This window comes from Pan troglodytes, chromosome 3, assembly GCF_028858775.2.
Source record: "Pan troglodytes isolate AG18354 chromosome 3, NHGRI_mPanTro3-v2.0_pri, whole genome shotgun sequence".
NCBI lineage: Eukaryota > Metazoa > Chordata > Mammalia > Primates > Hominidae > Pan > Pan troglodytes.
Window position 1 is genome coordinate 82,845,411 of NC_072401.2, and position 24,103 is coordinate 82,869,513.

General features: G+C 36.7%; 1 protein-coding gene across 2 annotated transcripts in view; it reads right to left on the minus strand.

Moving 5' to 3' along the window:
* SLAIN2 (SLAIN motif family member 2) overlaps positions 1-24,103 on the minus strand; it is a 78,220-nt gene that overhangs the window by 37,779 nt on the left and 16,338 nt on the right. For both annotated transcript variants that reach the window (XM_517308.8, XM_009447948.5), the window contains exons 2-6: positions 13,981-14,129; positions 5,907-6,071; positions 4,122-4,280; positions 1,040-1,399; positions 185-322 (exon numbers count right to left, since the gene is read on the minus strand). In XM_517308.8, coding sequence (XP_517308.3) covers positions 185-322; positions 1,040-1,399; positions 4,122-4,280; positions 5,907-6,071; positions 13,981-14,129 — 971 coding nt within the window. The remainder of the gene's footprint in view (positions 1-184; positions 323-1,039; positions 1,400-4,121; positions 4,281-5,906; positions 6,072-13,980; positions 14,130-24,103) is intronic.

Genomic DNA, 24,103 nt, shown 5'->3' on the forward strand with positions numbered 1-24,103 from the left:
AATCAAGTATCCTACATAGAAAATTTTAAATTGTAATATAACTTTGATTATCATCCAGCAACTAATAAACACTAAATTTTACTATAGCTATGGTTTAAAACGGTTTTTCAGCATAAAACAAATATCTAAAATTTTCACTTCTCTTTAAATAACTGATACATGAAAGCATAAGAAGGATACTTACTGGCTGAAGCCTGAGGTTGCATACGAGGTATTCCTCCGTTTGGCACTTGAAAATTTGAGTCACTTCTGCTGCTTTTCACTGAGTCAACTTGTGTATTAGATGTTCGGGACAGGTTTGGAAGACTGCGTCTTAGTTTTTCTGCAACAGAATTTTAATTTTAAAAAAATCATATTCTTTCAGATGGAGAAAATTAAAATATTAACTAGCATTCAAAAATCAAATTGTTTATCAAACATTCTGTTTATTTTAGATGAGAAAATAGGAAGGACTTGTCTTATTAAAAAAAACAAACAACTCGATCTAGGATCTGTAAGTGGGTAGAATAAGAGAACACTTAAAGATAACCACAAATTTTATATTTAAAGCAAAATCTAAATACAGGTAACTTCATAAAACAATAAAGCAAAAACAACATAACCAAGTAAAATGAAATTCACTTTCTCTTTTATTTTTGTAATGATTCACTATTAATAAAATAGTAAACCTGACTACACTCTTGATTTACTTATCTGAAATACAAAAACTTGGCAAAAATTGTATTACTTTCATAGTGAAATATAAAGGACACTTTTTCTCTTTTTTTTAATCTAGAAACTTTTTTTTTTTTTTTTTTTGAAAACAGGATCCTGCTCTGTTGCCCAGACTGGAGTGTAATGGTGTGATCACAGCTCACTGTAGCTTTGAACCCCTGGGCTCAACCAATCCTCCAGCCTCAGCCTCTCAAGTCACTAGGACTACAGATGTGCACCACCATGCCCAGCTAATTATGAAAATTTTTTTCCTAGAGACGGGGTCTTGCTATGTTACACAGGCTAGCAGAAACTGTCTAATTATTAGTAAAATCTGCTATTTTACCTTCATTTTTAACATTGCTTGTCTGTAAATCTGTGGGATGGCCTTGAAGTGAAAGGCGAGGTTGCTGTAAGCGGCTAATCATAGGCTGTGGGGACACTCTACTATATTCTATTCCCCGAGCAGGAGATCGTGAACGAGGTGAATTTCTGGGTGACTGCTTAGGTGACGGTCGAGGTGAATTGCGTGGTGATGGTGAAAACCTGTTAACAGCAGGGTATACTGCATGATGCATATTGTCATCTTCATCATCTAAACTTTGTGCATCAAGTTCCTGATCACTAAAAGTACCCCGTCTTGTAGAATTGCAAGATGAACCAGAACTGCGCCGAGACGTGGTGGCTGCATATTCTTGCCGGAGACCTGGCAACAATGAATGTTATTTATTTAAACAATATTTTTAAACATTTAAATAATTTTAAAATTTAAAGTAAAAGATTATCACTGAGAAATTCAAAGAGGGTGTAAAGTGTAAAAGAAAACTCCCTTTCTGCTTTTAGACTTATATAGGCTTATATGTCCATATAAGGAGGCATAAATCACATCTGAAGGTTATTTTTAAATTGAATGAAATCCCATAAACCACTGCCCAATTTCCAGATTTCTTCTTAAAGCTGAAATCTGTCTCACATGGTAGAATCATAAATTTAAAAATATTTCTACCCCTAAAGACAGTAATCCAAATTTGAGACTAATATTAAAGGAATATTGAGGGGAAACAATTACCATCCAACCAGTGGATGGTAATTCCAACCAGTGGAAAAAGAATACGTATGTGAGTAAATAAAACTTCTTGGATACTTAATTACTGAAATAATCTTACTCATGAAGATGATAAAGTACTAAAGAAACTTCTAACCCACTTATAGGAATTCAGTACTTGGGCACAAACGAAATCTTGATTGCTTCACTACCCAAGAGACTTTCATTTTTATTGTTTTAAGCTTGTTTTCAAGCTTAAATTCTAAGTCTTCAAGTAAGAATTTTCAAAGAATTCTCCTATATAGCTTGATACCTTCGAAAACACCCAAGCAACCTTGGGAGCCCTTCAAATAGTACAGATGCTTCTAGAACAACAGAAAAAAAAGTTGATACGTAACATAGTCAATGAAGAAACAAACTGCAATGCAAACGTATAGAATTTAGGTAATATTCTGAGCACAACCTGCTAACTATTAGCACTCCAGTCAAAAAGATCTGTTATAAAGTGGTATTCAAATCCTAAAGTCATGTATTCACACACAGAAAGTGCTATCAACACGGTTCATCAAACCAGTGGATGAGAATCACCCTAGGGTATCTTTAAAACTATAAATTCCTGGAGTCCACTTAGCCCTTCAGTTAGTCAGGGAACCAAAATAGTAACCAACAAGTTACTTAGTGTCTAGTTATAGCCAACATGGCACTAAAGTCACCTAACAAAAGACAACAGACCAATGAAAAGAGCACTGTTGGATCACTATAGGAGCTTGCATTTCTCATCTTAAAAACGAATGACCTTGACCAGGTGACTGCCCAAATCTGTAGTTCTACATTTCTAATCATTACAAAACACAATGTTGTAAAAAGGAAAATCATCTCTAAGACAAAAAAAAGCTGTAGTTTTCAAGAAGTATCACATATATTTTTATTACTATTTTTACTCATCAGGAAAATAAATATTCATGCATGTGGATGGCTTAGAAAAAATTATTAAAGTAAGACTAAAATTTCTATTGTTACCAAAACACAATACAAAACCAAAAGCAAAGAGCTGGTTGAGCTTCTAACAAAATACTAGGATCTAAAAAGCCAGGGTTCAAAGAAATGAGAGAACTTGTTCTAAAGTACAGAGTTAGGCAGCATTCTTTATTTTTTCACATCCACAACAATAATCAGCCCCTAACCAGCTGACAATACCACAGTCTCACTGAGGAGTTAATTAAAATTACAGAAGAAAAAGAGTACTCTGCTATTAGGTTGCAGGGCTAAATAAAGCAAGCACTAAGTCCTTCTATCTTCCTAGGGGAAGCTATATGGAAATGGGAAGTGAATCAGCAGAATAAGAAACACTTTAGTTTCTTAATAAATGCTACAGCTTGATAAAGCTTACTACATATTTAAAGAGAACCTATTACATACACAGACAACAGAAAGTTTTTGAACTAAACCGTAGCAATGCTCCATTAACCTCAGCCACCTGTCAAGACTTGTCAACATATGTATTTCAAGGATTCTTTTCATTGTAAAGGTTAAAGAGATTGCTTTAGAGAGATTTCTTACTCCATAGTTATGCAGATGGCATCTTCTAATGAAATGTACTGGCAAGAATAACTACCTTCAGATGAGTACCAGGGCAAGTAGCCATGAACCCTTTAAAAAGTATTAAAAATTTTGTGCATATGTACATTTTGATGATAAAAGGATTCTCAAAGGTATCTGTGACCTAAAAAGTTTTCATCATTCACTCTGCAAAGCACCATCACATGCTTCATTTAATTTAATGTCACAATTCCAATGTTCTCCTAAAGGTCTTTTTTACAGTTTACACCATGTATTCTCAAGTGAGGAGATATTCATTCCCAAGAGGGCAAAAACTGGTTCTTGGGGTGTGAAAAAATTGTATATGGCCCTCATAGTACTTAAACATATATAGAGTATATCTTGTGGTATTAAGATTTCATGGGGAGTGTGGGAGAAAAGGAAAAGAAGTTTTTAACAAGGCTCCTTAGGGGAGCAACCGAAAAGAAAAAAATTGAGAAACGCTGGTTTACACTAAAACACAAAGGGTAATAGACTAACAATTACAAGAGTTAAGTGCTAGTGCAGAGTAACATGCAGGGTATAAAAACCAGTCATAGAAGCAGAGCAGCATAAATGCTGTTCTTTGTCCCTCACACAGCATAACTGCTCTATGTAAAAATGGACTCTGAAAAGAAGTTGATGAATAAACATGTACATATGTTGACTAAGTCTCTGAAATGTCCACTGCAACATTTCTACTTTCACTACATTACTACCCCCACAATACTTTAAGACATATTTAATATACAACAAAATTATGCAATAGTAAAAAACCTCAACTCTTAACAATTAGAATACTTACTTTCTTCCTGCATCCGGGCTAGAATCTGTACATCAGTTACATCATTTAGCTTATAATTGGATCCAATTGAATCTTCATCTAATTCTGAAGCACTTAACTCACTATCTATAGAGGACTGAGGACTGAGTGGAGGATTTCTGTCTGAGCTTTTCAAGTTACCTTAAAAAAAAAAAGAAAAAATTCAAACTCTGGTAAAGCAACTATTGAATAAATGCCTACTGCAACTAACTTGATATTATACCCTTTGATTTAATTCATTCTTGTTCTGCCTTTTCTGCTTAAAAAATTCCCTGAAATTAGAAATTGACCTCATTAAGAAAAATGAGGGCTACTGAGACTCCTTTATATGCTATGGCATAAACATATTTTCATCTAAGTATAACTTATCTATTCTCTGATGTAACAATTCAGCTTTCAGCACAGTGCCTGGCAAGTAATTGGTGTTCAATAACTATATGTTAAGGATTTCAACTTGCACAAGATAGCCAATGAAACTGCTCTATAAATAGATGAGTTTATGATGTAGTGTTTTCTTCTCCCGAATTCACAGTCATTGACAAACACCATCATCTTTTCTCTCATTTTTCTAAATGAGAAAACTATAATTTGAATAAAATTAGATTCCTTAGAGATTTTAGGAACAAACACCATGAGGCTTGTTTCTCCTACATTATGCCATGTTTAAAGTACTTTATCATTCTAAACCAAAAGGAAGACAGAAAACAGGCCAGAGGAATAAAGAATACACACATCCAAAAAAGTCTAACTTGTTTCTAATGAAATATTTTCATCAGATCATCAACTTTTACTAAATAATGAAATCCCAACACTGTCACTAATATTTCTATTACAGATTTATCTGAAACACTTGTTTTCCAGAATTCTTCACCATAACAGTCAGCTCCAACATGAAAAGCATGTAAGGAGAGCAAGAAGAGTACAAAATAATTAATCTTTATACTATTAATGAAAAAAGAGCAGAGTGCACATGATAGGAAAAGTACTACAAGGTCAGGCTCAAATAATGCCTGAACGAAATTACCTATTTTAAACAAATATTGCAGCTTAAACTTTTTAACATGGTATCATCATAGGTGAAGTAAGTAGCAAGTAACAACCTATATACTACACAAAGAATAGGATCATTAGACTAGGGAGTGCACAGGTCAAAATTTGAGGTGGTTAACCTTAATTTTTAAGGAAGTTATAATAATCAGTCATAACAACAGCTTCAGCGACAATAAGAGTAAATAAATGGGTGAATTGTGAATTCGTGAAGAGTAAGCTACACAATAACAGTCTCAGAGCAGAACATTCTTTCCCTGGTTTATAGCAATCTGGCTTTCCCACATCATTTACTGCCCCCTCACTCTGTTGGTACATTCACCTCTAACCTCATACTATTATTTAGCTGCAGTATCAAAGTTTATTAAAATTCCTATAAAGAGGTTTTAACTCTGTAGTTTTTACAACCCAAGTAGGCTGTTCAATAAGGATCTATTGATTAAAAGAATCACATTTGTAACCCATTTAATTAAGCCAGACTTACAAATTTTTAGGTACTTGCTAAAGAAAATTTTATGTATTTAGCACACTGGCTTATGTTTATACCCCTGGTGCCTAATATAGTACCTGGTGCTAAGCTGCTCCTCAATGATATTTTCTTTAACCAGTTGAAAGTTTCATAAATAAAATGAACTCGAACTGCAGATGAATGTTATTTTCTGATACAGTGCAGTAAGCTAAAAAACATTCCTTAATAGCTCCATATCATTTTCTCCTTACCTGAATTTCCAGGAAGTATAAGCTGTTTGACTATAGGAGGTCGCACTGGGGTTGAGGATGGAGAATTGAAGCCACTGCTGTATGGGCTACTGGCATTTGGACTGTAAGGACTGGTATAACTCATAGAGTTGAAAGGATTATTATATAAATTCTGCCTCTTGAGAGCTGCATTAATGAGAAGGGGAAAATCAAATTTAACAACTGAGAAAAAGTTAATGTTTCATTTCTAAAGTTTTCCTATTAGAAAACTAAATCATTATCTCAATTTAAATGAAGAAATATTCTTATGGTAGTGGGGGAAAAATATAATAATCCCAACAAATTGTTTCTATTATCTTAAACTGTGTATGCAAATAAAACAGTAGCCACACCAAACAACAAAAATAATGCAGGAAGAGTAACTCCTAAACAGATTATTGGCCACTTAATTCACTTCTACTATGTTGGAAAGTTTATTCTTTGATACTTGCTGTATCAATCCTGAGTGACCTTTAAAAATAAATGGAATATAAAAGCATACTTATGTTTTCTCGTTTTTCTGTAACAAATGTATTACTTTTTATTTTAAAAAATATTCTTTGGGCCAGGCACGGTGGCTCATGCCTGTAATCTCAGCACTTTGGGAGGCTGAGGTGGGCTGATCACTTGAGGTCAGGAGTTCGAGACCAGCTTGGCCAACATGGTGAAACCCTGCCTCTACTTAAAAAAAAAAAAAAAAAAAAAATTAGCCAGGCATGGTGGTGCGTGCTACTTGGGAGGCTGAGGCAGGAAAATCACTTGAACCCGGGAGGCAGAGGTTGCAGTGAGCAGAGATCGTGCCACTGCACTCCAGCCTGGGCGACAGAGTGAGACTCGTCTCGAAAAAATATATATATATTTTTTTGTAGAGATGTGGTCTCACCATGTTGCCCAGACTGGTCTCAAACTCGTGGTGTCAAGTGATCCTCCTATCTTGGCCTCCTAAAGTGCTGGGATTACAGGGGTGAGACACTGCACTCAACCTATTACTTTTTTTAAAAGCTATGAAATAAGTTGTTTAAATCACCTTTTCAAAGTTTGGATTTTTTTTTTTTTTAAAGCAATACCGACTATTATTAAGCCAGTTTAAGGTCAAGACAGGGGAAATCCTTAAAAAAAAAAAAAAAACTCGGCCAGGCGCAGTGGCTCACGCTTGTAATCCCAGCACTTTGGGAGGCCGAGGCGGGCGGATCACGAGGTCAGGAGTTCGAGACCACGGTGAAACCCCGTCTCTACTAAAAAAATACAAAAAATTAGCCAGGTGTGGTGGCGGGCGCCTGTAGTCCCAGCTACTCGGAGAGGCTGAGGCAGGAGAATGGCGTGAACCCGGGAGGCGGGGCTTGCAGTGAGCCGAGATCGAGCCACCGCACTCCAGCCTGGGTGACAGAGCGAGACTCCGTCTCAAAAAAAAAAAAAAAGTCAACCTGAATACTTCTGTCAAAAAAAGAAAAAAAAAATGTGCTATGCATGTAAAATTAAATAAATAGTACAACAGTAGGACTAAGATATCAAATGCATATATTTAAAAAATTAACACTTAAAATACTATTTCTTCTTCAATCTTTTTTTTTTTTTTTTTTTCTCTGAGACAAAGTTTTGCTGTCACCCAGGCTGGAGTGCAGTGGCGTGATTTCGGCTCACTGTAACTGCTGCCTCTTGGGCTCAAACGATTCTTGTGCCTCAGCCTCCCAAATAGCTGGGAATACAGGCATGTGCCACCACGCCTGGCTAATTTTTTGTATTTTTAGTAGAGACAAGGTTTTGCCATGTCTCCCAGGCTGGTCTCGAAATCCTGAGCTCAGATGATCCGCCTGCCTTGGCCTCCCAAAGTGCTAGGATTACAGGCGTGAGTCACCGTGCCCAGCCCCTTCCTTCATATTCTAATATCCACAGCTTATTCAATATTTATGAGCACTGGCAAGAGCACTTTATAGAATATATACAAGAAACAGGATATGGTGCTCTCTCTCTTAAGAGGCTTGCAGCCAAGTACCACAGGCAGAGTCAACAAACATTGCAAGGCAAAATGAAACGAGTACTATCATAAAGGTGCAAAGGGCAATGGAAAGGAAGAGTTAGGAGTAATTCATTACAACTGAGAGAAACTGGGTAAGGCTTTTTGGAAGGAGAGGCATTGAAGCAGTCTTGAGAGGATGAGTAGTAACTTGACAGGATGGGGAAAGTATGTGCTTTACTCAGTATTTATAAGATGAACAAAAGCAGTGTCTCGGAAATGCAGAGCATGCTCAGGTAAGTGTGATAAAGCGCAGGGCAGGGACAAAACAGATAAAACCAGCTGGAGCCAGGTCATGGAAGGCCTGAGACACTACGCTCAGAAGTCTGAAACCTAGTTAGTAGGTTTCTAAACCTATTTAGTAGGCTACTAAGCCTATTTAGTAGCAGTGATAAAACTATCTGTGATTTTGATCAAGCATATGATATGATCGGATCAGTGTAAGGAGAAAAAATGAGAGAAATCTTGATGTTTAATAAGTTAGACTGAACTAGGTAGTACACGGTGACTAGAAAAAAGGAAAAAGAAGAAAAAAAGGATAGATATTAAAAACTGGAAAGGATTGTTAAAGAAAAGAAATCAGCTGAATGAAATGTCTGGTTTGCCTACTGGTAGAGTAGTGGTTTTGGGGAGGAGGAACATATGTTTTCTGTTTAGTTAGACAGTGCAGTAATTTGCACCATGTAGTTTTGTACATATTCACCATGAGACAAGACGCAAGATAAAACAATATTTTATATATATTTAGTATGCAGTATGTGGCATGATCTTGGAACTATCAACCTGTGCAGAAATACAGTTGCTAAATTCTACCTTTTTCCTCCTCCTCCATCTCCTCTGGAGTTTATTCTCTTTTACTTAGTTATTAATCACTAGCATTCCAAGTTCTAAGCCTTTTTATCTTCTCACTCTATGCCATATTCTTTCTCCTAAGGAATCTCAATCATACATCAATTATTAACTATATGCTAAACATTCCTCATTATTTAAATTTCTAGTCTTAAGTTTTCCTCTGAGCTTCAGACCTATATACACCACCCATTTAATGTCTCTCCCCTTGGGTATGGCAAATGTATCTAAGTCAACATATAAGATCAACTCATGATCTTCGCACTAACATCTAATTATCTTCCAAGGGTCCCTCTTCCAGAATGATCCCAATATTCATCTTGTCGCAGAAGCTGGCAACTTAGAAATCACTACTGATATTCTTGTCCACCATTTCCTCATATTTGGTTCATTCCTTTTTATTACCATATCTACTATGCTTTCCATTCAGCATACATGGCCTAGCTATCATTATCAACCCTCCTCAAAGGCATCCTACATTCACTCTTGCCCCTTTCCAACCTACTTTCCCTACTACTACTAGAATAACCTTTCCAAAATAAAATTGATGACGTCCTTCCTGTCCACATACACTACACCCTTGCAGAAAACCCTTCGATATTTTTCTAGTGCTCTTAAAAGTCCACAATTGGCCGGGTGCCAGCTGCAGTGGCTCACACCTTTAATCCTAGCACTTTGGGAGGCCAAGGCAGGTGGATCACTTGAGCTCAGGAGTTCAAAACCAGCCTGGCCAACATCGTGAAACCTCGTCTCTAGTAAAAATACAAAAAAAATTAGCTGGGTCTGGTGGCAGGCACCTGTAATCCCAGCTACTCAGGAGGCTAAGGCAGGAGAATCGCTTGAACCTGGGAGGCAGAGGTTGCAGTGAGCCAAGATCGCACCACTGCACTCCAGCCTGGGCAACAGAGCAAGACTCCGTCTCCAAAAAAAGAAAAAGAATAAAGTCCACAATCTTTAACATGGCCTATAAGGTTTTACAGAGTCTGGTTCCTATGTATCTTTCTGGCCTTATCTCACATCTCTCCTTTCCTTACTCTTCTCCAGCAACTTCTTCGTATATGTCATGCTTCATCCCACATGGAGCCTTTGCACATGCCTTTCTTTTTATCTGGAATGCTCTACTCCATCTCCTTTTTCTGAGATGGAGTTTCACTCTTGCTGCCCAGGCTGGAGAGCAATGGCGCGATCTTGGCTCACCACAACCTCCACCACCGGGGTTCAAGCGATTCTCCTGCCTCAGCCTCCCGAGTAGCTGGGATTACAGGCATGTGCCACCACACCATTAATTTTGTATTTTTAGTAGAGACAGGGTTTCTCCATGTTGGTCAGGCTGGTCTCGAACTCCCAACCTCAGGTGATCCGCCCACCTTGGCTCCCAAAGTGCTGGGATTACAGGTGTAAGCCACTGCGCCCGGCCACATCTCTTTCTTAGCACACTTAAGTTGTTCTGAATCTTAAGGTTTCAGGTCAAACATCATTTCCTAAGGGAAAATTCCTATTTCTCAAAGCACTATACCTTTATTCCTTTATTTTATATATATATCACTAAAAAAATTATTTGTAGTATGTTTCCCCTACTAGATGATAAACTCCATTAAGTGCCAGTACAGTGTTCATTTTTCTTTATAATGTACCCCACCTCCACCCTTTTCCCAAAGCCTGATACTTAACAGGTTTGCATTAAAAATTATTTGAATATATGCATGAATGAATGTGATTCAACAGAGGTGATACTAGACACCATATAAACAGATGAAAACACCAAAACAGGGAGAGACATGAGGCAAAAGAGAGACCTGGGGCAACCTAAACCTAAAACAGGCAGAGAGGAAGCAAAGGGAATGGGAAGTTATTGGTTAACACGGGTACAGAATTTCAGTATGGGATGATGAAAAAGTTTAGTATAGGATGATTAAAAGCTCTTTTCACCTGGATATGATAGTGACAGTTGCACAGTAACGTGAATGTACTTAATGCCACAGGACTGTACATTTTTAAAGGGTGAAAATGGATAATTTTGTATTATATAATTTTATGACAATTTTTAAAAGATGGGTAGGAAAGGAAGAATCTTCAATGAAGACTGAAAAGAAAAGAGCAGGGAGGGTAAATGAGGGTTAAAGACAATACACTGTCAAAAAAAACAAGTGAAGAAAATTTTAGGAACGAGTGATAGTGCGCTGCAGCAAACCTAAGTGTGAAGGAGTAATAACTGTTCTGCTGCAATACAGCACTTAAGTTCCTAGGAAGCTCTGCCTTACCAAAAAAGTGTATTTAAAAAAAAAACAATCTCCTTGGGAAATGGGGGATTTACAACTACAAAGTTCAAACTTGTAAAAGCCAAAATTTTTCCTTAAAAGATTTTAAATATATATTTCAAATATACATTGTATTTATAGCTGTAGCTATTGTTCTATGAATACAGCTATAAAATTTAAACAATGTTAAACAGATGCAGTACTTAATTACACCTAGTTATGGTTCAAGAGTAACTGCCTCTCTTACACTCCTAATATCCTCCTTGCAATAAAGCAAAAAGCCACTCACTCAAAATTGCTATTTTTGAGGTGCAGCAGCTTTACTTTTACCCAAGTCCAGGTTGCTAGTCACCAATTGCTAATAATTCGTACTCCTTAGGACGTTTTAAACCAGGGGTTGGTAAAATATAGCCTTCAGGCCAAATCTAGTCGACTACCTGTTACTTTAAGTAGTTTTACTGGAACACAGCCATGCCCACTCATTTATGTATTGTCTATGGCTGCTTGCATGCTACAAGAGCAAAGTTGAGTAACTGCAACAGAGATCTTACAGGCAACAAAGACTAAAATTGTTTATTATCTGGCTTTTTGCAGAAAAAGTTTGCCAGAGTTTTATTTATTTGTTTACTGTCTGACTCCTCTTAAAAGAATATAAGCTCCAAGAAGTAAGCCATTTTTTGGTCTATTATATTCACTGCCATAACTTCAGTGTTGAGAACAATGCCTATTATAGCAGATTCTCAATACATGCTGTTCAATGATGAAAATTCCTAATTAAATTGTAAATTATATTATTTCTAAGGTGGGGTACTGAAAAACAGTTTCTAGGGATATATATGTGTGTGTGTGTATATATATGTATATATATGTATATATGTATATGTATATATGTATATATGTGTATATATGTATGTGTGTGTATGTGTATATATATATCTATCTATATCTATCTATCTATCTATCTATCTATATATATATATATACTTTTTGTTTGTTTTGTTTTGTTTTGGCAACAGGGTCTTGCTCTGTCACCCAAGCCGGAGTGCGGTGGTGCAAACATGGCTCACTGCAACAACTTCCTGGGCTCAAGGGATCCTCCTGCCCCAGTCTCCCGACTAGCTGGGACCACAGGCGCACACCATGCCTGGCTATTTTTATTTTTTTATTTTTTGTAGAGGTGGGGTCTCACTATGTTGCCTAGGCTGCTTCTGAACTCCTGGACTCAAGTGATCCTCCCAATCAGCTGGGATTACAGGTGTGAGCCACTCCACCTAGCCCTCTAGGAATATTCTTTTTTCTTTCAATCATGCTCCTTCTATAGGAATATTCTCAATATATAGTCAGAAAATTTCCATACTTAATGTTCTGTGGCATTAAGTACATTAATGCCAGAAATTGGTCAGAAAATGTCCAGCTATTTAAAATGGTCTACTAGCTTGTCTACATATTTCTAATAATCTCTTATGAATATAACTTAAATCAAGCTTCAGGGTATAATTCAAACAAATAAGCTGATAGTCATACTAAACATTTAAAAAATCACATAAAGGCTATTGCTTTTTCAAAAGTGCTTCTTTGGCCAGGCATGGTGGCTCACACCTGTAATCCCAGCAGATTGGGAGGCTGAGGCGGGCAGATCACCTGAGGTCGGGAGTTCAAGACCAGCCTGGCTAACACGGCAAAATCCCGTCTCTACAAAAAATACAAAAATTAGCCAGGAGTGGTGGTGGGCACCTTAGTCCCAGCTACTCGGGAGGCTGAGGCTGCAGTGAGCCAAGATCACACCACTGCACTCCAGCCTGGGCAACAGAGTGAGACTCCATATCAAAAAAAAACAAAAAACAAAAACAAAAGGGCTTCTTTTCTTAGAGGAAAAGTAATACTTTAGTGTCAAAACTGACCCAGATTCAGAACCTCTGTAATAACATCCCGTAAGTTATTTGCATGTAACAACCACTACCCCTTATCGCCAAATAAACTTCATTTTATGTATGCCACTTTAACTGTCCCCTCTGCTTCCTGTGACCATTTTCAGCTTAAACTCTAACCACAAAGCACATACTGTTTTCTATAATAAAGCCAAAATAAGTAATTTTAAGTACATGGCTGCCAAGTAAATAAAAACCAGAAAAACAAAAACAAAACTAATCATGCATCCATCTTTTACTATCTGAATATTTCATAAAACAGACTGAGAGAAATACAAGAAGAAATAAACAATATTTTTCCTACATTTCTGCCCACACTGGCATGCTACATTAAATGTTATAAACAGCCACAGACACATTTTGTCAGCTTTGTGAATGCTATTAAACAAAAGAGCATAAAAGCAATTTAAACCTAAAATGTCAAGCAGTTTTACATAACAAGGGAAATGAATACATTTACTCAGCACTTACTGTTAGCCAGAAAACATGCTAGGCTCTTTCACATAACACTTAACCCTGAAAATTACCTTTCAAGGTTCATCATTCTTATGAGACAACTGAGCTCACACAAGTCAAATAATGCAGTGACAGAGCAATTAAGGGCTAGAGTGAGAACAAGGTCTCTGTAGCTCTCCACTTGTATCTTTCTACCACACCAGTTTCCCCAAAGAGTGGAATGTGAGAGGATTTTATACAATACCAGACATTTTATATTTTAATAGTTATTTAACTTGTATTAGAAAAAAGCTTATCATACGAAATTCATTATTTCATGGATATTATTCTTTAGGATGAGGCTAAATAAAAACAAGATTTTTTTAAAAAGCTATTAAGTAAATGATAGAACAGGGTTATGTGAACATGGGAAAAACTCTCATGATGATATGAACAATGAGATTTGAAAAATGCTCCAAAGAATTGCTTCCTAAAAACACACTGCTCAACATTTATGGTTTTCGACTAAAGAAAGCAAAGAGATGAATTTACAAGCAAAATTATAGACATACCTGACATAGTTTGATCAAGTTTGTGGATAAGAGATTTTTTAGCACACTCAACATCAGGACTTGGGTAATCCAAAACTTGCCTGCACCAAACTAATGGACTAACCGATTTCTGCATTGGTGTAAGTTTTTTCTTTGGTGATGAATACAGCCTAGAAGAAGACAACAAAAAACAGAAAATTCCTTATTAAGCACAAGGTTATATAAAACAGGGATCCTTTTGGATCGATTTAAATAGGGGAGAAGGGAGTAAAAGTCATGGAGTATATTTTAAATCACCCACATTTACTTACTGCACAGGAAGAAAATTATAGTAAAACAATCAATATAAATCCAAATTCCAAGTACTAAGTGAACCCAAATGAGGTATTCCTAAAGTAGGTGTTTTACTAAGACTATGAGAAAATACCTGTCTTTCCAACAGTTTATTCTGTTTTCAACACTACTTGACTAACTCCCTAATATAGCCAGATTATTAAATCTACCTACGAAGCAGAAGAAGGAGCTAAATTCCTTGCTCTCCACCTATTTCCCTTCCCACGACATACACAAACATCTACCATTAGTGACTCATTCCTTTTAGTTAAGCAGTATCCAATTTGTAGTCCTCTTTTCAAACGACAATGTGTTGGAGAAAAGCAATACTTTAACCCTAAATAACTAAATGTGAATCAATTACTAAATTGCTTCAGTTTCAGAAAAGGACCAAGAGACAGTATTTTATAAGCTAACAGGGAAAGTATACAGAAGGGAAAAGTTGAGCAGAAGATAAGGAAGTGTGTACATAAATTTTCTACTTCATGTTTCTCAGATTAATCCAGATTATGTCAGTTACTATTAATTTATTTCAAGTGTCACTCCATATGAAAAATGCAAATAGCTATTGATTTCTAACCAGGGTGATTTTCAAATAAGACACTTTAAATGGAATTTATGAAGCAAACAAAATTAGGCTTTGATACTGTATATGTAGTGAAAGGTTTCAATAAGGAGTCAATAATCTCACATTTACATTAATCAAGTTAGTGTAATAACATGAAGTGTTGTTTCACTGTAAACATTTAAATAAAGATGTATCTACAGAACTACAATAGACAAACTACTTTTAGTGGCAACAGTACCTTTTCCATCACTTGTCTCTTTTCCCCATCTATAACTTAGGTCTGTCTCTCATATGCATTATTTAGTTTTGATCAAGATCATCAAGGCTAAATAATGGGGTAGACGACCATTTCTTTAGTCTACAATCCAAATTCATTTGGACAAAAATAGTGAAATAAAATCTCAATTTATGGAATAACTATCAATTCAAAATGAAATCAATGGGGTTCATTCTCTTTCCAATTTAAATACTGCAAAGATTCCTTAACAAAAATCTCTACCTCAGCAATTACACTTTAAAAATTGTGGTAAATATTACATACTGATATCCTATGTCAGCAAATGTTTAGCAAGGTAAACCTCTATAGATGAATAATAACAATAATAAAACCATTTTATGATATCACTACTCTTTCAATATATATATTTTTCCTACACTGACTGGTTTTACATAATTTACCCACATGGCTCACATGTACTACATACATAGTTACCCTACTGCTGGCTATGAAACTCCTTTTTAAAAAGTGCAAAGCAGGGCCGGGTGCAGTGGCTTACGCCTGTAATCCCAGCACTTTGGGAGGCCGAGGCAGGTGGATCACCTGGGGTCAGGAGTTCAAGACCAGCCTGGCCAACATCTCTACTAAAAATACAAACCCCATCTCTACTAAAAATACAAAAAATTAGCCAGGTGTGGTGGCGGGCACCCGTAATTCCAGCTACTCGGGAGGCTGAGGCACAAGAACTGCTTGAACCTGGGAGGTGGAGGTTGCAGTGAGCCAAGATCACAATCACACCACTGCAGTCCAGCCTGGGCAACAGAGCAACACTGTCAAAAAAAAAAAAAAAAAAAAAAAAGCCTCAAAAACACTACGTTCAGTGAATGCATACTGACACATAAGAATCCATTTATATGAAATGTCTAGAAAAGCATATGGAGCAGAAAAGAGATTTGTGGTTGCCTAGGGCTGGAGGTAGGAATGGGAATGAGGTTTCTTTTTAGGGTGATATAGATGTTCTAAAATTATATGATAGTGATAATTATGGTAATGGTTTGATCATTGTAAATACACTAAATTCACTAACATTTAAAGACTTTTATGGTATGTTGATTATAAGCTATGAATAAATTTATGGTATATAAATTATATCTTGATAAAGCTGTTTTTAAAAAGTTGCAAAGTGCTTTGGCATCTTTAAAAATACAGAAACTACTACAAACTAAATGAATACAACAATAATTCAAAACCAACTAAAACATCACAACTGCCCCCCCCCACCCCCAAATCCCTCATTTCTTTCCTGTTAATAGCATTATAATTCTTTCAGTTATAAAGACTAAAAATTTGTAATTTAGGATTGCTCCATCTTATTTTCTACCCTTATCAATAATCTGTCACCAAGACTTGCTGAGCCTACCTTTATAAACTATTTTTTTCTCCCATTCCTGTACTTGCTCCCTTAATTGGGAATACAGAATGCTCCTTCCTTCCATTAGCAGATTAAAGCAACTTGTCCACACTTATTCATAGTGATGAAAAGGGAGACAATGATTCAGTAAGCCCTGGGTACACCAACTTTCTATATCACTCTATCCTCTTATTTCAGTGTCCCTATGTATTACTACCTGAAGTCTAGAAACAAAGGGCGTTGGCCCGTATGATATTGGCACAAAATTCCTTGGTCAGGTAACCTTTGGTTGAGGTTTCAAAGTACATACTTCTAAACCTGCCAGAGGACACATGAGCTGAGCTGTACCACATAACTGAATTCACCTTTAGCAGGACAGAGTTGTTTAAGTCTCTCAATTTAAAAGGAAATCCTAAGTAAACTCTCATTACAAATAAACCTATTTGTAATAACAATACATATCATATTCTTTGCTCATTTCTTACAAACACATGGACTTGTTCAAAATATTTTTCCCACTAAAGACATTTTTTTCATTTTGACACTTTAGAATTTCTTAAATCATAGAATATGATTTAATCAAGAGGGACACAATTCTGATGAACACAGCAAGTTTATTTACAGTTAATGCAACCTAAAACAGGTTGAGATTTAACAAGTTTTTACTTGCTTAAAAAAACAAACATTACTTCATTATCCTATTACTACTAAAATTAAGTCATGGAGGCCCAATGGGGAGCTCAGCCTCCAATCTGGCAAAACAAGGAACTGGGACATCCTATTCAAATGCAGATAGACTGGATTAAAAAATAAGACACAACAAAACGTTGTCTACAAAAGAAACATCTTAGATTCAAATTCATAAATAGGTTGAAAGTAAAAGAATGGGAAAAAATAAGACCATGAAAAAGTAACTACAAAAACTGGAGTGGCAATTATTAGACAATAGACTAAGATATAAAAGATTACTAGAAACAAAAAATTACTGGAAACTAAAAGGAAGATATAACATTATAAATTTAAACATACCTATCAACAGTAATAGAACTGAAAAGAAAAACAATTCAGAAATTTTGTTTTGGGGTTTCAATAGCCGACTCTTAATAACTGAAAAAAGAACTACATGGACAATCAGAAAAAATACAGAAGACTTCAGCAACATTATCAACCAACTTTACTTAACCATTTATGGGACACTCCATCCAGCAGTAACAGAAAACACACTCTTTTTAACTGCACATGGAACATTCTCTGGGACAGACCAAGGGCTAGGACATAAAACAAGTCTTACTGAATTTTTAAAAACTGAAATTATTTAATGTATGGTTTCTGACCACAATGGAATTAAATTAGAAATCAGCAACAGAAAGCAATGTAGTAAATTCCAAATATTTGGAAATTAAACAACATACTTATAAATAACAAAGGTCAAACAATGTATCACAAGGGAAATCAGAAACTACTGTGAACTGAATAAAAACAAAAATACAACATACCAATATTATGTGATGACGCTAAAAAAGTGCTTAGAGAAAAATTTGTAATTTCAAACACATTAGGAAAGAAAAGAGGTCTAAAATCAATAATCTAAGCTTGAAAAATTAGAACAAGAGCAAATTAAACCCAAAGTAGGCTGGGTGCGGTGGCTCACGCCTGTAATCCCAGTACTTTGGGAGGCCGAGGCTGGTGGATCACCTGAGGTCAGGAGTTCAAGATCAGCCTGGCCAACGTGGCAAAACCCCATCTCTACCAAAAAATACAAAAATTAGCGGAGTGTGGTGGCAGGCACCTGTAATCCCAGCTACTCGGGAGACTGAGGCAGGCAGAATTGTTTGAACCCGGGAGGTGGAGGTTGCAGTGAGCCAAGATCCCGCCACTGCACTCCAGCCTGGGCAACAGAGCGAGATTCCATCTCAAAAAAATAAAAATAAATAAATAAATAAACCCAAAGTAGCCAGAAGGAAATTATAAAGATTAAAGTAGAAATCAGTGAAATAGAAAACAGAAGAGTATAGGGGGAAGAAGTGCTTCTTCTTTTTTTTTTTTTTTTTTTTTTTTTGAGATGGAGTCTTGCTCTGTTGCGATCTCGGCTCACTGCAACCTCCACTTCCCAGGTTCAAGCTGTTCTCCCTCAGCCTCCCGAGTAGCTAGGATTACAGGTGCCCGCCACCACGCCCAACTAGTTTTTTGTATTTTTAGTAGAGACGGAGTTTCACCATGTTGGCCAGGCTGGTCACAAACTCCTGACTTCAAGTGATTCGTCTGCCTCAGCCTCCCAAAGTACTGGGATTACAGGCATGAGCCACTGCACCAGGCCAAGTTTTTTTTAAAGACAGAAAAAGGATAAATTTTTAAGTGAGATTGACCTAGGAAAAAAGAAAATATAACTTACCAAAAACAAAAGAGAGGACATCGCCACAAACACTACTGTGATTAAAAGGAATATAAGCGAATATTATGAACAACCTAATGCTAATAAAATAGATAAAACAGATTAATTCCTAGGAAACAAATTACCAAAAAAACTCTAAAAACTCAAGAAAGAGAACCTGAATAGACTTATAAAAGAGACTGAATTAGAAATTTAAAAACCAGCCTGGCATGGTGGCTCACACCTATAATCCCAGCACTTTGGGAGGCTGAGGCGGGCGGATCACAAGGTCAGTAGATCGAGACCATCCTGGCTAACACAGTGAAACCCTGTTTCTACTAAAAAAAAAAAAAAAAAAAATGTAGCTGGGCATGGTAGCAGGTGCCTGTAGCCCCAGCTACTTGGGAGGCTGAGGCAGGAGAATCGCTTGAACCTAGGAGGCAGAGGTTGTAGTGACCCAAGACTGAGCCACTGCACTCCAGCCTGGGCGACAGAACAAGACTCAGTCCAAAAAAAAAAAAAAAAAAAGAGAGAGAAAGGGAGACAGAGAGAGAGAGAAATAAATAAATTTAAAAACCTTCCCAGAAAGAAAAGTTCAAGTCCACATGTTTTCACGTATTAATTCTATCAAATATTAAGGAAATAATGCCAATACCAATCCTACACAAACTCTTTCACAAAAACAGACTTAATGGTAAAAGACCAAATAGTTTCTCCTAAGACTGGGAACAAGATCAAGATGTACACTCTCATACTTTTATTAAATAATATACAGTACAATAAGGCAAGAAAAAAAAAACTAAAGGCATCCTGATTGAAAAGAAAGAAGTAAAACATGTTTAATCGCAGACATGATCCTGCATATAGAAAATCCATTATAAAACTCTTAAAAAGAAATAATAAATGTGTTCTGCAAGGTCACAAGACACAAGATCAATAAGCAAAAAATTGTATTTCTAAACACTATCAATAAATGACCTGAATATGAAATAGATATAACAATTTCATTTACAACAGCATCAAAAGGAATAAAATACTCAGGAATAAATTTAACACATGAAATGCAAGATGTACACTGCAAACTACAAAACACTGCTGAGAGAAATTAAAAGAAGACATATGAAAAAATACACCATGTTTATAGATCTGAACATAAGACTGACAAGATGTTAACTCCATCAAACTGACCTTTAGAATCAACATATCCCTAGAAAACCTCAGCAGGCATTTTTAGCAGAAATTGACAAGCTGATCCTAAAATTTATATAAAAATGCAAAGGCCAAAGAACGGATAAAACAATTTTGGAAAAAAAAAATCTTTTTAATTTTGCAAATCTCTGGACTTGCCTGCTCTTCAAATTCATCTTGTACACTGCAGCCAGTGTTTTCTAAAACACAAATCTGACTTTATTAGTATTTTTTTGCTAAAAATTCTGTGCCAGTTTCCCTCTGCCCTTAAGATGGAGTTTTTTTCTAAAAATGATCCCCACAGCTCTAGAGACCTAACCAATGATTTAACTGTTGTAGTTCTTCTTTAGCTTCATTTCTCACCTTCCTCCACCACACATATTTAAATAGCAGCCATATGGAATTAATTTCTATTCCTGGAAAGCTCAACACTTTTGCTTCTAGGTCATTTGTGCATGTTGTTCCCCTTGCAACAAGTTTCATTCCACTTTTTTGCTTACCTCACCCTCCCCTGCTCAAGTTCACCCAGCTCTTCTCTATTTTCTATTGGGTATCAGCTTAAATTTCAATTCTTCAGGAAAACCTTCCTGGAACATCTCTAGTAAGATCATATTAAGTGTCTCCACTATGTACAACATTGATGCAAAATGTTTTAAGAAAGTATCTTTGTAGACATTTAGATTGCCCTGTGAAAAAGGAAATTCTATCCCTTACGCCCATTCTAATTAGAGACTATATTTTATTCATTTTTGTCCTGTTTGAATTTTTTGAGTTGGTATTTATAATTTGAAAAGAGACATTTAAAAATGTGTTGGAGGCAATAAAAATGCTACACATGAACTTCAAACATTATGCTAAGTAAAAGAAGCCAGTCACAAAACATCGCAGATTGTATGATACCATTGATATGGAATGTCTAGAATAGGCAAATCTGAGACAAGTTGATCAGTGGTTGCCTGAGGATAGATGAGGGGGTGGAGAGAAGGAATGGGAAATGACTACTAATGAGCACAGGGTTTCTTTTCAGTATGCTGAAAATACTCTAAAACTAAATTATGGTGATGGTTGTACTATTCTGTGAATACGTTAAAAACTACTGAACACTGAAAACCACAGTACACTTTATTTCTTATTTTTTATCTATTTATTTATTTTTTATTTTTTTTGGAGACAGAGTCTCACTTCATCACCCAAGCTAGAGTGTAGTGGTGCAATCTCAGCTCACAGCAACCTCCGTCTCCCAGGTTCAAGTGATTCTCATGCCTCAGGCTCCTAAGTAGCTGGAATTACAAGCGTGCACACCACCATGCTGGCTAATGTTTGTATTTTTGGTAGAGACCAGGTTTTCCCAAGTTGGCAGGCTGGTCTCAAACTCCTGACCTCAAGTAATCCACCCACTTCAGCCTCCCAAAGTGCTGGGATTACAAGCATGAGCCACCATGCCCAGCCCACAGTACACTTTAAATGTGTGCATTTTATGGTATATAAATAACATCTTGATAAAGCTGTTAAAATGTGATAAGAATAAACTGGCCTTTCAAAATGCCACTTTTTCCCTTAGAACAATCATTACAAGGGAACTAACCACTATTTTTTTTTTTTTGAGACGGAGTCTCGCTCTGTCACCCAGGCTGGAATGCAATGGCGCGATCTCAGCTCACTGCAACCTCCGCCTCCCAGGTTCAAGCGATTCTCCTGCCTCAGCCTCCTGAGTAGCTGGGATTATAGGTGCGCACTACCATGCCCAGCTAATTTTTGTATTTTTAGTAGAGACGGGGTTTCACCATGTTGGTCAGGCTGGTCTCGAACTCCTGACCTCGTGATCCACCCACCTCAGCCTCTCAAAGTGCTGGGATTACAGGCGTAAGCCACCGTGCCCGGCCTAACCACTATTAAATACAATTTAAGTATACTGTTAAATACTGACTTATTAGAAATGTAATTAAGAATAAAGTTATATAAAGCTTACAATAAGAAGTCATATTTTGGCCCATATGTCACACATACCTGTATAATATGGTGATTAAAGACAACTAAGAATATAACTATTTCTTTAAGTGTAATAACTTTCAGTAATATGGAAATGTACAAATATAAGAAATGATAATAACCTCCCTTTCTCTACCAAAATTACACTCCAAAATTATTTACAATTTGGAGTATGTCTCTCCAGACTTCACATTGTTAATATATTTCTTCACATAGACATATATTAATAAGTAAATAATGGGGAGAGGAAAGGAGACAGGAGTTACTTTGCTGAATCTGTGGTAACTGCAGTAATCACTTTTCATATTGTAGCCAGCTGAAAGTAGGCTACTGAAGCCAAGGACAAAAATGATGTAAATTTAAGATAAAAATAAAAGTTATATTAAAAGCATTATTGAAATAAATTTCTTTAGATGCAAATTTTTTACAGGCTGAGGAGAATAATCAGACTTTTACTACCCCTAAATCATCCCCCTCTACCTATTCACTGAGTAAGGTACATTCAGTGCAAAAGAACAGACACTGTCTTCACAACGTTCAATGCAGAATCCCCAACACAGACACTTACACATGTTCAAATATTTGGATCTGAATTCACACTGAATAAAAAAGCAATATGAAAAGAGATAAAGGGAGGATACCAAAGTAAATTAAAGTGGCCACTTTGAGATTGTAATTTGTTTCCATTTTAATAATTCTATCATTAAAAAAAACTTTAATAAAAGTTTATCTTATTATCTTTAGGCTGGGCGTGGTGGCTCATGCCTGTAATCCCAGCACTTTGGGAGGCTGAGGCAGGCGGATCACCCGAGGTCAGGAGTTCAAGACCAACCTGGCCAACATGGTGAAAATCCATCTCTAGTAAAAATACAAAAATTAACCAGGCGTGGCTGCGGGAGCCTGTAATCCCAGCTACTCAGGAGGCTGAGGCAGAAGAATCGCTTGAACCCGGGAGGAGGAGGTTGTAGTGAGCTGAGATCACACCATTGCACTCCAGCCTGGACGACAAGAGTGAAACTCCATCTCAAAAAAAAAAATAAAAATAAATAAAAAAATACAAGTATCTTTGGTTTTACTCACAAGCAAATATAATTTAATAATTCTAAACCATTAGGATACATTGCTTATAATGCTTTAACAAGCTTTGTTGGGCCGGGCACAGTGGCTCACGCCTGTAATCCCAGCACTCTGGGAGACTGAGGCAGGCGGATCACCTGAGGTCAGGAGTTCGAGACCAGCCTCAACATGGAGAAACCCCATCTCTACTAAAAATACAAAATTAGCCGGGCATGGTGGTGCATGCCTGTAATCTCAGCTACTCGGGAGGCTGAGGCAAGAGAATTGCTTGAACCTGGGAGGCGGAGGTTGCGGTGAGCCAATATCGTGCCATTGCACTCCAGCCTGGGCAACAAGAGTGAAACTCCGTCTCAAAAAAAAAAAAAAGCGTTGTTAGTCAATGTAACAGTAATTATTATAATTTATACTGTATCAAATGCTCATTACATGTCAGGCACTGCTTCAGTGTTTTAAATATAGTAACTCTTTCAATCTTCATTACAAAATTATAAGATATGTATTATTATAATCTCCATTCTACAGATGAGGTCACTGAGACAAGTGAGGTAAGTAACTTGTCCAAGGTGGCACAGCTATTAAATGGCAAAACCAAAAGTGCTCCAGAAGCAGTACTCTTAAATATTATACTTTACTGCCTAATAGCATTGCTAAAAAAGAATATAAAAGATTCCTAAGTTAAAGACTTTAATAGGGCCAGGCGTGGTGGCTCACACCTGTAATTCCAATACTGTGGAAGGCTGAGGTGGGAGGGTCACTTGAGGCCAGGAGTTCAAGATCAACTTGGGCAACATAGTGAGACACTGTCTCTACAAAAGTTTTTTAAAAACATCAGTGGGGCCGGGTGCGGTGGCTCATGCCTGTAATCCCAGCACTTTGGAAGGCCAAGTCGGGCGGAACACCTGAGGTTGGGAGTACAAGACCAGCCTGACCAACATGGAGAAACCTCGTCTCTACTAAAAATGCAAAATTAGCCGGGCGTGGTGGTGCATG